This window comes from Pseudorca crassidens, chromosome 18 (assembly GCF_039906515.1).
Source record: "Pseudorca crassidens isolate mPseCra1 chromosome 18, mPseCra1.hap1, whole genome shotgun sequence".
Classification (NCBI taxonomy): Eukaryota; Metazoa; Chordata; class Mammalia; order Artiodactyla; family Delphinidae; genus Pseudorca; species Pseudorca crassidens.
Window position 1 is genome coordinate 29,258,955 of NC_090313.1, and position 14,419 is coordinate 29,273,373.

At 34.8% G+C, this 14,419-nt stretch overlaps 1 protein-coding gene across 11 annotated transcripts in view; it reads left to right on the forward strand.

The window, feature by feature from the left end:
• Positions 1-14,419, forward strand: part of MYCBP2 (MYC binding protein 2) — a 272,923-nt gene that overhangs the window by 127,445 nt on the left and 131,059 nt on the right. For all 11 annotated transcript variants that reach the window (XM_067713398.1, XM_067713403.1, XM_067713399.1 and 8 more), the window contains 8 exons: positions 731-856; positions 944-1,071; positions 4,040-4,131; positions 6,123-6,257; positions 7,858-7,941; positions 9,360-9,456; positions 12,729-12,921; positions 13,447-13,721. In XM_067713398.1, coding sequence (XP_067569499.1) covers positions 731-856; positions 944-1,071; positions 4,040-4,131; positions 6,123-6,257; positions 7,858-7,941; positions 9,360-9,456; positions 12,729-12,921; positions 13,447-13,721 — 1,130 coding nt within the window. The remainder of the gene's footprint in view (positions 1-730; positions 857-943; positions 1,072-4,039; positions 4,132-6,122; positions 6,258-7,857; positions 7,942-9,359; positions 9,457-12,728; positions 12,922-13,446; positions 13,722-14,419) is intronic.

Below are 14,419 nucleotides of genomic sequence, written 5' to 3' on the forward strand. Positions count from 1 at the left end.
AACAGTACATCAGACTTACACCAACACCCTGAACGATTCATATATGCCCAAATATAAAGCAGCCCTGAATATAATTTTCCTAATATGTGTCTTGTAAAGTAATGTTTTTGCTTAACTTGAATATATAAACTTTAGTGATGTAGGTTAAATATTCAAACGTATAATTATAATATTTAATTTTTATACATTATTTAAAATAAATTCTATAAAATATGATATGAATTTTATAGTTACCACTTGTTTCTTCTTACATAATAGTTTTCCACAGCACATCAACTTCACTTCTAATTAATTAATTTGAGATACAGCACTTTTACAACATCTGGTAGCCATTGTAAACATCCAAAACTAGCACTGATTAAGGTTATCTCAGGCTACTGTGTCTTCCTCAAATAGTACTTTAAGAATCAATCTAAAATGATTCAGAGAGTTTGATAAAAGGAAGAACCTTGTAGGGACTCAAAGATTAAGCGATTCCAACTTTTCAGAGAGATAGTTTTGTGTGAAACGTTGTCCTATAGCTTATGTTTAAATATGATAATTACCCAGGCAGAGGGTAATTTTTATTGGTTGTAAAAGTATCTTCCATGAAATGTTAAAGCGTGGAATAAATTTGTTGAGCACAATTCAGAATTTATTGTTTTAATTTATCCCCTCCAGCATCTCATACTATAAGTACTCGGGGAAGTTTTAATTTCAAGGAGTTGAATTTTTGTTTGTTTGCTTTTAGGTTGTCTTGATACCTTGGCAACTATGCAAGATTTAAAGATGGGTGTTGCCAGTACAGAGGAGGAGACTCAAGCAGTAATGAAGGTTTATTCCAAAGAAGATTATAGTGTAGTAAACAGGTTTGAAAGTATGTATATTTATGTTTAGGAAATATTGTCTTATAAATGAAATACATGGATATTTTAAAGCATAAGTTATCATTTGCATCTTTTAGGTCATGGAGGGGGCTGGGGTTACTCTGCTCACTCGGTAGAAGCTATACGTTTTAGTGCTGACACAGACATTTTACTTGGTGGTCTTGGTCTGTTTGGAGGTAGAGGAGAATATACCGCTAAAATTAAGGTAAGTTCATTCTCACTGTTGCCTTTTGTGTTTGAAGATAAGTATTTTGACTTAGTTTATTATTTTATAGAAGGCACCTTTGCATGTGCCTACTTTCTTGTAGCCGTTTTAATGATAAGATGCAGGGGCATTTGGATGTAGCTTTAAAAAGTTTTTAGCATTTTTACTGCCAAATACTGTGTAAACAGACATCATCACCACAGGCGTGGGGACCAGGGATGAAGTGAGTAAGGGGATGGATTTCATCTGGTAGAGAGTCAAAAAACAATCAAAAGTCCTAAGTTTACTGCACTATTCATCTCAGAAAGGGCAACAGTTATACTAAGCAAAGTCTTTGAAAATTTACTAATAGCTTGAATTTTCTGTTGTCACATTATCCGATTTTGCTCTTAAAGTGAGAGAGACGACTAGAGTTTATGCCTTAATTTCAATAGCAGGCTTCTTAAAAAATTCTCAGTTAAGTACTACTGTAGTCTCAGTCCTTATCTTCCTTAACCAGTCTACAGAATTTAATCCAGTCGAGCTCTTCTTCGATATGGTTTCTTCATGTGGCTCCCAGGACACCACACTTCATTTTCCTCCCATCTCTCTGGCCGCTCTTCTTAGTCTCCTGCTGGCCACTCATCATCTTCCCGACCTCTAAACGCTGCAGTGCCGGAACGGCTTTAAGTGTTTTTTCTCTTATCGCTCTCACACTTAATAGACCTCCAAAGATATATATACAGCTGCCTACTCTGCATCTCCATGTGGATAGCTAACAGGTATTTGGGATGTAACATACTCAAAACTAGGCTTCTGACCATCTCTCTAAACCTACTGTTCTCTTGTCCTTCCCCATCCCAGTTAACTGACTCAGAATAGAGTTAACTTCATTCTTCCAGTTGCTTAGGCCAAAAATCTTCGAGTCATCCTTGCCTTCTTCCCTCTTTCTTTCACACCCCACATCCACTCTCACAGCAAATATTGTTGGCTGCACTTTGAAAATAAATCCAGGATCTAACCACTTCTAAAAACTGCCCCTGGTACCAAGTTGGTCCAAACCACAGCTGCTTGGAGCATTACAGTAGCCTCCCAATTTGTATCTGCTTCTGTCCTTGCTCCCTTCGGTCTGTTCTCAACATAGCAGAGTGATTCTAATAGTATTAGAATAAAAACCAGAGGGCTTACAAGGGCCTGAAAAACAACATCAGAACTGACTTGCATCACCACTCTGACTCTGACCTTATGTTATACTAGTTGCTTCACTCTAACCTAGCCATACTGACCGGCCCTTGTTCCTCAGACATACCAGGCATAGTCAGACCTCAGTACCTTCACACTTGCTACTTACTCCCTCTGACGGCAGCTCTTCACTCCGGTACCTGCAAGGCTCACTTCCTCTTTACCTTAAGATCGTGACTCCTTGGTGAGCCTATTTAAAACTGTAAATCCTCTCCCTTACCACAGACTTACTTCCAGTAGCCCCCCCGCCCCTTTTTTTGTTTGCATTGTTCACCCCTGTATGCCTGGTTCTTAGAACCCTGCCTGGCACACAGTATGTGTTCAAAATTATTTGTTGAACAGAAACAGGGGAGCCAAGTTAGGGGCAGATCATTTAAGGACCTTTATATCATGCTACAAAGAAGAAGAGAAACCATTGACGACTTTTAGATTAAGGAAGTATTCTAATCAGATACTCATTTTAAAAAGACTGCTGTGTGTTATTCAAGAAAAGCAAAAACCCCTAATTTTGTGGAATATGGGTTAGAGCAAGGAGAGAATGGAGAGAAGAACTAATTAGTTCATATTGAACTCTTCTAGCTAGTAACACTGCTAACACTGGTTGCACTGACAAGCTTTGGTACCAGCAATAGGAGAGATACAGTGCTGGTGGAGAGATTTGGAAAAAAGGATTATCCCAGGTTTTTTAATCTGAGTGAGTAGGTGAATGATAGTGCCATTAATCAGAGCAGGGGAGGCAGGAGGGAGGAGAGATGAGTCACTTTACAACTGGTGAGATCGAGCTGCCCCGGGGAATCCCAGGCGCAGACTAGGATCTGAAGTGGAGACAGATTTTTAAACTATTAGCATATATAGTTGAAAACTGGAGACGTCTAACAGAGTAATTGTCCAGTAAGTTTTAATATCCTCGTCTCTTCCTTCTTAGTCTTTTACTCACCTTTCTTGTAGTTCACCTACTATAATCATCAAGAGAAATAAGGGTTTTAAAAATATGTATTAGTCCATTTTTTTAAAAAAGATCCCTTCCTCATAATTCTCATTTATTTTCACTTAATTTCATAACTTTTTCTATTTGATATCTTCTCTTTTATTCTTTTCCTGTACTCTGCAGTCCTCCCCCTTTTTTATAACTTTTTTTCCCCCTCACTCTTTCTATCTCCTTTTCCCATGCCATTTGAGCTATTTTTTGTTACCTGTTTTCTTAAGGATCCTTTCCTTCTATTCTTCCTCAGCTAATATTTTTCTAGCCTTTTTTTTTTTTTTTCCGCTGGGTATTTTTCTAAGTGTTCCACAAGCATCGTTTCACTTAATTCTCACAATTACAATGAAGTAGGCGCTGCTAGTGTCCATCTCCCTTTAATGGATGAGGAAACTGGGTCCTAGGATCTCACAGCTAGTTACGTGTTGAAGCAAAATTCTACTACATTTGGAAGCTCACTTAGAACTTAGAGCTCTCTCACCTTCAGATGTTTATATCTGGTACAGAACATTTTTGGAGCATTTGCTCTAAATAGGCAAATATATAAAATAAGGAAAACTGAGGTTAGTACAGACCATAAGACATGTGTTTCTTAATTTCGATATATAGATTTGTACATTTCACTGAATAACATTTTTTTAAAAGCAGGTACTCTTTTACATTCTGTAGTGTCCAGCATCTACTGGAGACACGAAATTATAAACATATTATTCAGCAGGTCTGCATGACTGAGTGACTGGGCACAATATGTTTTTCTCCTCTCCCCAGCTGTTTGAGTTAGGTCCTGATGGAGGAGATCATGAAACTGATGGAGACCTTCTTGCAGAGACTGATGTGTTGGCTTATGACTGTGCTGCTAGGTAAAGATTTCTTCAGTATTCAGTGTAATCCTTGCATACTTAACATGACATATTTATTATAAGTGAATAACGCAACTTAAAGAGAAGGTTTTAAATAATCTGTGATCAAATGCTTAAGAAACTAAATTATGTACTAGGTAATATAACTGTTGCTTTTAATAATGCTACATTAAAACTAATAGTATCCTTCATATTTGTATTTCACAAGATAAATTGACTGTTTCTACATTGAAGATGGAAATATACACATATTTTGCACACATATTTTCATGCATCACTTAGAGAACACCAAATATGCTAGTGTTCTAGTGATGCAGTGCAATTATTTACTACCGGTAGCGTTATGTATACTGTGTCAAATAGTCATAGTGGGTCGTACTTCAAATCACCTGTATGCTCTGACACCAAGCCTATAGTATTTGCTTGATTATAACACGCTTGGAGAGGTGGCCAGCTTTACTGAAACCTCTCAGGAGGTAACCAGAATCAGGATGTTTATTTATGAAGGTTCATTAAATAATAAAGAGACTTAGATTTTATCAGTCTTCTCTGTGTAAACTTAAGAATTATCTCAAGACTGTTATGACAAGTTAGTGATTTGAATCAGGGAATATTATGATGAGAAAAAGAACGGATTTGGACTTCATGATAATGGTAGTATACTGTCTTTCCCAATGACAAATAACTACATTAAGAAAACCTTCTGTGGCATTCATAAGCTTTTTGTTAATGAAAATGTATATTTTCTGAAGATGGTAGTAAGGCATTGAGTTTACTTTTAACAGACAAATACTTTTTGAGAACAAAATAGTAAACCTAAAGAAAATTTTGACTGTTTCTTCACTTTAGGCATTAACCAGTATCAGGAGATACTATTTCAGTAACTTATGTTACACACAAATGAAGATTAGGGAAATCTCAGGAAAGTTAATTGATTAATTAATTTTTAACAAAGACTTAAGATGCCATTGTTATCACTTTTTTGAGCATATGATTGTGAGTCAAAAATACAGTGTATGGTTTTATGTATAGAGAATCATCTAGATATTCTTCATTTGCCTCCTAACGAAGCCCAGATTCCTAAGGCTGGTGTTAAAGGCCTTCCACAATCTTTCACAGCGTCTTTTTAAACTTTCCACCTACTACTTTTCTATATCTGTCTCAGTGCTTTAGCTTAACTGGACACCTTGCCACTTCCAGACCCCGTTTTGTACTCTCAGACCCCTGCCGATCTGTTCATGACAGTCTTCCCCTTCCTCAATATCTTTATCCTTCTCTCTGTCCCAGCTACAACCAATATGCACTCCTTCCACGCTATTACCTAGAACTTTGTAACTTGGGTATATCTTTATCAGATGCCCTTATTTGTATACATGTGTTTTCTCTCCTGCTAATTTAATAAACTTTTTGTGTAGTTACTGTGTGACAGGCTCAGTTCCAAACAATTTGTCTAAACTCAATTCCCAGAACAGTCCTATCCTATGAGCTAGATATTGTTTTTATCCCTATTTTCAGATGACGAAACTTAAGTCACAAAGAAGATGTAGTAGTAACTTCCCCAAGGTCACCCAGCTAGCGAGTTACAAAGTCAGGCCTTGAACTCAGACCATCTGACTCCAGAGCTCTCGAAAGACTTTAACTGAATACATGAACCTTAAAGTTCAAAGTTTTCCAACAAAGCTGGCATGTTTATTTTAACAACAGTTAAAAAAAATTGTCTTATTTTAGTATGAAAACTTTATAATATTTAAGCAAGTTTTAGAACTCAGGATGAGGAGGAAGAAATATAATGCCATCACTGTAGCACCAGTAACCATTATTTGTGTTCTTGTCCAGACTTTTTAAAATGGAGGGTTTTTAATGTTGTTTGACAAGAATCTTATAATAATACAGTGTATTTCATGTTTTGTTTATAAAGGATTTTAAAAAATAAATGTATGTAACAGAGAAGTACAAAGGCATTGTCTCTGACACATAAATTTTCCTCTTAGAGAAAAATATGCAATGATGTTTGATGAACCAGTCCTCCTGCAAGCTGGCTGGTGGTATGTAGCCTGGGCTCGAGTGTCAGGACCCAGCAGTGACTGTGGATCTCATGGACAAGCTTCTATTACCACAGATGATGGGTAAGCAGAATGTTTAAGTATTCCTTAAGCAACTCCCTTTTTTGTTAGTGGAATATTGTTTTGAAAGCTCAGAGGTCTTTTTATTTTTTAATTTTTTTGCGGTACGCGGGCCTCTCACTGTTGCGGCCTCTCCCGTTGCGGAGCACAGGCTCTGGACGCGCAGGCTCAGTGGCCATGGCTCATGGGCCCAGCCGCTCCACGGCATGTGGGATCTTCCTGGACCGGGGCACGAACCCGTGTTCCCTGCATCGGCAGGCGTACGCTCAACCACTGCACCACCAGGGAAGCCCTCAGAGGTCTTTTAGTAGAGTAAAAAATCTTTGTAGGTCTAGAGCATAATATGACCTGCTAAAAATTAAATTCGTATAATTGCATGCCAAATTAAGGTAAGTCAGAATGTGGAGATAATAGAACTGCTATTCTTTGCTCTTGTCAGTTGGCATTTGTGTGTATTTCTGGATGTTACCTTGTTTAAAAGCTTGTTTGCAAAATTAGAAATTATACAGAGGAAAATGACAAGGATAGGGAGTTTGGAAACCATGAAAAAGAAATATATACATGCCATAAAATTTGACAGTGCTTATGAAAATACTTTATAAATTGTAAAGCCTTAATGATATGAGATGCTACAGTTTTAATAAAATGTAAAGGGAAATTTACCGTTTAAAGTTCAGGTATAGAGCACTTCCCAGTTTATAAAATACTTTCATTTATATTATCTTGTTTGATGCCCTCAGTAACTTTGTGAAGTGGTTATTAGCCCCGTTTTTACACTCGGGAATAGAGAGACAAAAGGTGAAATGATTTGCGTCAAACTGTATGGCTGCTGTGTGGCAGAACCAAATCTGGACCTGGAGTTTCTTGACCCAAAGTCCAGCCTTCTCTATACTCTGCACTCTGATTCATGTGAAAGGACCATCATTTATAAGAGAAATTCAATTTATTCTTTATTATTCTTGAGCATAAACTGTTCGAAATGGGTAGAAGTTATGTAATCATGTATTTCATATAGTTTCATTCAGCTCATAAGAGAGCTGACCAGAAAAAGAGCAGGCTAATTTATGAGGTGAATTCTGTGTTCCTGAATGTTCAAGTAGAATGCTGAAGATAAATTAAGTCTATTGTTGTAACATATCCTTTTCAGCTTACTCTAAGATTGTATGGTAGAACTGGGGAGAGTGCTTTGGTCCAGGACTGTATGATTCCCATATACAGTTCATTCAACCTTGGAATATCATAGCATTTTGAAGATAAAGTTTATGTTATATCTATTTAAGCAGATTTTAAACTGTAAGTTGAAATATTTTGTTAAAAGCTTATTATTCTGGTTAAAGTTGAGCTTTAACCAGGAGGGAGGGAGCAGAGCAGCTACTCACCTAGGAGCTCCCAATCAGGTTCAACTCTTTCATTTAACCCATTAAGGCATTCAGAGCTAGAATTAAAATCAGAAGTGTCTTTTTAAGTGTATTTTTGGCCTTAAAGAATGAATCTCTCTTCAGTAATGTAAGATTTGAAAGCATGATTGTTAAACTTTTCATTTCCTTCCATGAATCTTGAATAGTGTTGTCTTTGGTTATATTGTTATTTTTTCTCTTCTTAGGGTTGTTTTCCAATTTAAGAGTTCAAAGAAATCAAATAATGGTACAGATGTTAACGCTGGTCAGATACCTCAATTATTATACAGGTATTTAGCGTATTTGTAATCAACATGGCTTATTCTTTTAATATAATGAGCTAGGATCACTGTAAAATATATGGCACAATAAGGGAGGAATTATTCGAAGCATTTAGCTACATTTAATACAAACATTTAATTTATGTTTTGTGTATTTTTAAACATTTCTTTACCTCAAGTTAATTTTAATAAAATATCTCTAATGACTCAGATTATCTGTATTATGCCTATAACAGTATTTTAATAACTTGTTTTTTAAACCTATTGATTTTCTTACCAATTTCAGAATGTTTTAAACTTTAAAATAATAAAATTTATCTTAGAGAAATGAAATCTGAGTGTTAGGTGGGGATTTTAGATGTAGGCCTGGTTGATTGGTTCTACAGTTTTATATTTCTTGTTCATCTTGTGATGGAATGAATTGGAAAATCCCTTGCTGGTGAAAAATTTCCACCTTTAATTAAAATATCAAACAACAGCTTGCTCATATGATAATACTATTATATTTTAACATTATTTAAGAATTTTAATTACTTCATGGTAATTGAGACATATATGGGAACAATGCCTATGTGTGTGCCCATCTATATCTAGGTGATTACTGCAATAATTTTTATTTTTTTAAATTTTATTATTTTTTTGCGGTATGCGGGCCTCCCACTGCTGTGGCCTCTCCCGCTGCGGAGCACAGGCTCCGGACGCGCAGGCTCAGCGGCCGTGGCTCACGGGCCCAGCCGCTCTGCGGCATGTGGGATCTTCCCGGACTGGGGCACGAACCTGTGTCCCCTGCATTGGCAGGCGGGCTCCCAACCACTGCGCCACCAGGGAAGCCCTACTGCAATAATTTTTAGATTAAAGAATTTAAATAGATATAAACCCTCACTAAAAACTGGCATTCTTACTTTAAATAGTAAAAATCAAAGGCAGTACCTTTAGAGCAGTGATTCTCTGTCTTCTATATCTTTTATACTAATATCTTTAAGAATCTAGATGGTATAACCTCACTTTTTCCAAGAGGACATTTTTGTTTGTTTTTATGCAATCTGCTATAGTCAGTATTTGTAATATGTAGCATTACGAACATAGCAAGTTGCTTGGACTACTCGGGTACAGTGGTTGAGTAACTCTTTAATGGTAGCATTTAATAGTAACATTACTAGAGAACATAAGTTACATAATGTTGTCTAGTAAGAGAAGAGAGTTTCTACTACCCAGTCTTACAAAGGTGAGATTTAGAAGATGAGGTACTTATGTGCTAAAAATTTTGCTTAGCATTGGAAATGTTTGTAAAAAGCCCCATATTGGGATTTTGCCTAACAAAAATGCTTAACTGTTTAATTTGTTTTGCCATTGCAAAAATGTATATTTGAGAATAAAAATGTCGGTGGACTTTCCAACATAAATTTATGTATGTATGCTACCTTCAGACTTCCAACCAGTGACGGCAGTGCTTCAAAAGGCAAACAGCAAACCAGTGAACCTGTACATATTTTAAAGAGATCTTTTGCGAGAACTGTCTCAGTGGTAAGCCATTTTTAAGAATTTCAGCTTTTCTGTCCAGTGCTGAGTTTTGTTTTGATGTTTAGCATTTAGCCACTTTTCTAAGAGTTTATCTTAGCATAGCTTTATAATTCAGATTTGTTTATATTAGCTTTGACATCCCAGGCCAAAGAATAGTCACATTAAATAATGGAAAATAAAGATGTTGACTGATTTTAACATACCTTGCTATTTCTGAAATACATGGTGAATTTTCTTATAAATTATGTATGAACACATATGCTGAAGGAGTTAGAAAGTGAAGGAAAAGTTGAGTGATATTAACCAAGAATGTTACTTTAATGCTAAAGAATTAAGTAGAAGGGTCATATATCTAACTAAGGACTTTGTTGAATTACCTGACCATCCCCTTCGTACATTTAAAGACATGATGCCATTGGGGTTACCAGTGTAGAATGGAAAGCCAATAAGATGTAATTGAAACACCGTGGTGTTTCAGCTCAGGAAGTCTGAGTTCTTGCTCTTTCATTTGTTAGTTGAGGACTCTTAGGAAGGTTATCTCAACTATATCATAGCATCATTATGAATTTCTGAGTTAAGGGATATAAAAATTCTATTTAATTTGTAAGGCCCTATATGAATATGATTTATTAATGTAGCTGATAGTCTGTCATGTTAGTAAAATGCATAGGGAGAAGGCTTTTTTCCCTTTCTTTCTTAGTTTTTTTTTTTTTAAACCACAAAATTAATACGTGTCCCTGGTGGGAATAGGGTTAAAACTATACTAAAATTATATTGAAATTCTTTTCCCATCACCCTTTTATCACCATATATAACTGCTGTTTCCATTCGGATGTATATTCTTCCAGACTATTTTTTGTACATAAACAAATTTATTAGTCTCTGTTTACTGTATGCTATATAGTCTTCTTGTTTGTTTTTGATGATACTTAAAGTTCTGCCTATTACTTTTTAAAAATTTCTTTTTTTTAAAAGGTGGTAGTAAAACACTTCACAAATGACATGATTTTTCTTTTATTTATTTTTTTATTCAATTGTAGTTAATTTACAATGCTGTGTTAGTTTCAGATGTGGAGCAAAGTGATTCAGTTATATATATATATATATATATATATATATATATATATATATATATATATATTTAGATTCTTTTCCCTTATAGGTTATTACAAAATATTGAGTATATTCCCTGTGCTATACAGTAGGTCTTTGTTGGTTATCTGTTTTATGTATAGTAGTGTGTATATGCTAATCCCAAACTCCTAATTTATCCCTCTCCCCTTTTCCCTTTTGGTAACCATAAGTTTGTTTTCTATGTCTATAGGTCTGTTTCTGTTTTGTATATAAGTTCATTTGTATCATTTTTTTTTTTTTTAGATTCCACATATAAGCAATACCATGTGATATTTGTCTTTCTCTGTCTGACTTACTTCAGTTAGTATGTAATCTCTAGGTCCATCCATGTTGCTGCAAATGTCATTATTTCATTCTTTTTTATGGCTGAGTAATACTCCATTCAATTCCATTCTATTACATTCCTTCTTTATCCGTTCATCTGTAATAGCAGCACTAGGGCTGCTGTAAACATTGGGGTACATATATCTTTTCGAATTATGGTTTTCTCTGGATTAATGATAAAAATTTCATCAAATACGCTACGGATATATTCCATGTTAATACATTTGGCTCTATCTGAATTTTTTTAATGTTTGCTTAGTATTCCGTAGAATGGTGTACTCTAATTTATCCAGTTCTATTCCTACCAGAGGACTGTTTGTTTCTCATTTTTCACTATTACAGTTGTGCTTTGGTATTTGAGGGGGAATTGGTTCCAGTACCCCCCCCCACAGATACCAAAATTCCTGGATGCTCAAGTCCATTATATAAAATAGCACAGTGCTTGCATATAACCTACACTCATCCTCCTGTGTACTTTAAATCATCTCCAGCTTACATATAATACCTAATACAATGTAAATGCTATGTAAATAGCTGGCAGTGATTCAAGTTTTGCTTTTTGGAACTTTCTGGAACTTTTTCTTTTCTGAATATTTTCGATCCCTGGTTGGTTGAATCTGCAGATGCAAAACCTGTGAATACAGAGGACCGACTGTATATCCATATCTGTACATATGTGTCTTTGATACTTGCGTACTTCTGTGAATATTTCTACTGGAGGTGGGCTCATTTAAATTTTGATATATCATGTCAAATTCATCTTCCAACAGAGGGTGTGCTTTGAATAAGAGGCTCTTAAGAGCTTTGGCTCCTTCGTACCTTGGCATCCTTTTAGTATTAAGATCAGTTTGGTATCTTTTGATCCAAATAAGTATCTTTACCTCTGTTATGTCTTTTTCAGTGATCTCTTTTATCTGTGTGTAGTAATTCTTTTATATTTGTGTCTAAGTGATTTTGTGGTCATTAGGTAATTGTAATCTTTGTATAAGAAACTTACTCAATCATTTCTTTACAATGTTAAAGTACAAACCTTTATTCTTGGTTTTGCCATACCAGAGGACTGATATTTGGTGGAGATGAGGGAATAAGTGCTTTACTTTGAGATTCATCAAGTATCTGTCATCATAAGCATGATAAAACCCACAGGCCAACTAGAATAGCAAGGGATGCTCACCACCCTAAACTCATATTCTAGAATTTTTAAAGATCCAAATAAGTGTGTTTTTGTATTTTCTAGTCAATTTTAAACTTCTGTTAACTTGTTTATCAAGATTTGGCTGTAGTTTGTATTGTAAAATTTAATATGTAGACAAAAAATAACTTATTTGATATTGTCACTGATATCTAATACTGGAATACTTTATTATATTCAAAGATTATTAAAATGCTTAAAATACTTTTAGTTTATATACATAATACTACATTGACAATATAGAGTTTAATTTTTCTTTCAAGTAAACATGTTTATAAGTGTTTATAAGTGTTTTTCTTTATTTATAATGATAAACTAGATAGGTTGGTAGCAACTTAAAACTTAAAAAGTTTTTTAACTTCTTTAACTTAAAAATGTATTTTTAAATAGGTAAATATTGAAGAATGTTGTTTTTGTAGATGCCTAACTACTTCACCTTTTTTGTCAAAGATATTCCTAATGGTAATGTAATGAATGAACTAATAGAATGTCTATTATTTGGGCTACCAAAACTCAGTACAAACTTCAAGGTAAACTTTTCAAGTTGAATGTCATCTTTCCATTTGAGTCAACCTGTGATACCATTTGAACTAATTGTTATCTATTTTTTCATATTGTGGATTAGGAATGTTTTGAGTCATTGTTGAGTATTCTTCACTGGAGCTGGACCACCTTAGTCTTAGGAGTTGAAGAACTAAGAGGATTAAAAGGATTCCAGTTTACAGCCACACTTCTAGATTTAGAAAGACTACGCTTTGTGGGTACCTGTTGTCTGAGGTTATTGCGTGTCTATACCTGTGAAATTTACCCAGTGTCAGGTATGATACATTTTTAAATGACTTTTGAGGAGAAAATGTTTTGAGACATTGAGAAGGTTTATATAGGGATTACCAAAAGTTTAAGATCCCCAGCTGCCTTTATTTATCCTGCTCGCTCCTGAATTGAGGGGAGAAACTTCGCTTGCTGTGATGCTTATATATTTACTTATAAAGAATATAATAGATTACGTGTCATTATGATAACAAAAAGTCATGTTAGACTAAAGTTAAATACTCTAATAAGTTGTTGTTATAAACAGATTCTGTCAGATATAAATATTTTGAATGACTGATTTGGACTTAAATGCTGAAACCTGTGCAGGGTTTTTTTGTTTTTTTCCCCATTTAAGAGTCCTATTTAAAAAGAAATAATTTTGGACCACACATAATCTCTATATTGTTTCATTTCTAGGTTATTAATACTTACGATTTTTAGCCATATAGGAAATTACTTGAATTGTATTGAATGTTTTCATACATATTTATTATTCTGTTTAATTAGCAATCTGCTTTGTTCTCTTAAAGCTGCAGGAAAAGCTGTTGTAGAAGAAACTAGCAAATTAGCAGAATGTATTGGAAAAACCAGAACTTTGCTAAGAAAAATTTTGTCAGAAGGAGTTGATCACTGCATGGTGAAGTTGGATAATGATCCCCAAGGATATCTCAGTCAACCCTTGAGTCTCCTAGAAGCTGTCCTTCAGGAGTGTCATAATACCTTTACTGCCTGTTTTCATTCTTTCTACCCAACTCCTGCCTTACAGTGGGCTTGCCTTTGTGATCTACTGAATTGTTTGGATCAGGTAATTTAAGTTTGTAAAATGTCAGTTGAAAATATGTTATGCTACTTAATACTTTTCAAGAAAATATATTTCAGTTACCTCAGTCTTCTTAACTTGTATAAAAGGTAAATTAAGAAATCAGTTTGGTATATGTGATTTAAATAATTAAAGTTAAAAAAACTGTTTTTCTGTTTGCTTTATCATTTCTTAATTATAAAATTGGCAGGCACATTGTATAGCTGCTGGGTTGTTCTTTGAATCTATAAGTGAGAGCAAGGACAGTTCATGGTAGCCCCCGCCACTCCCATATCTCCAAAACAGTCAGGAGAGAGAGCTGCAAATGAATTTGCATGCTAACATCATTCATTTACTTATGAGGAAACTGCAACCCTCATGAATGTGTATGTCCCAAATCAGTTTCCAAAACCCTGAGCGAAATACTGGCAGAACTAAAGGGAGAAGTAGACAAATTCACGTTGATAGTTGGTGACTATCAGTAATTAATAGAACGTAGAACTCTTTCAGTAATTAATAGAACAACTAGACAAAAAATATCAGTTGGAATACAGAAGATTTGAACAACACTATCCACCACTTTGGCCTAACTGACATTTATGGAAAAGAATGTGCAAGTTGAGTATACATTTTTGTTTCAAGTATACATATTATGTTCACAAAGGTGTATTACATGCCAGGTCATAAAATAAGTCTTAGTAAAT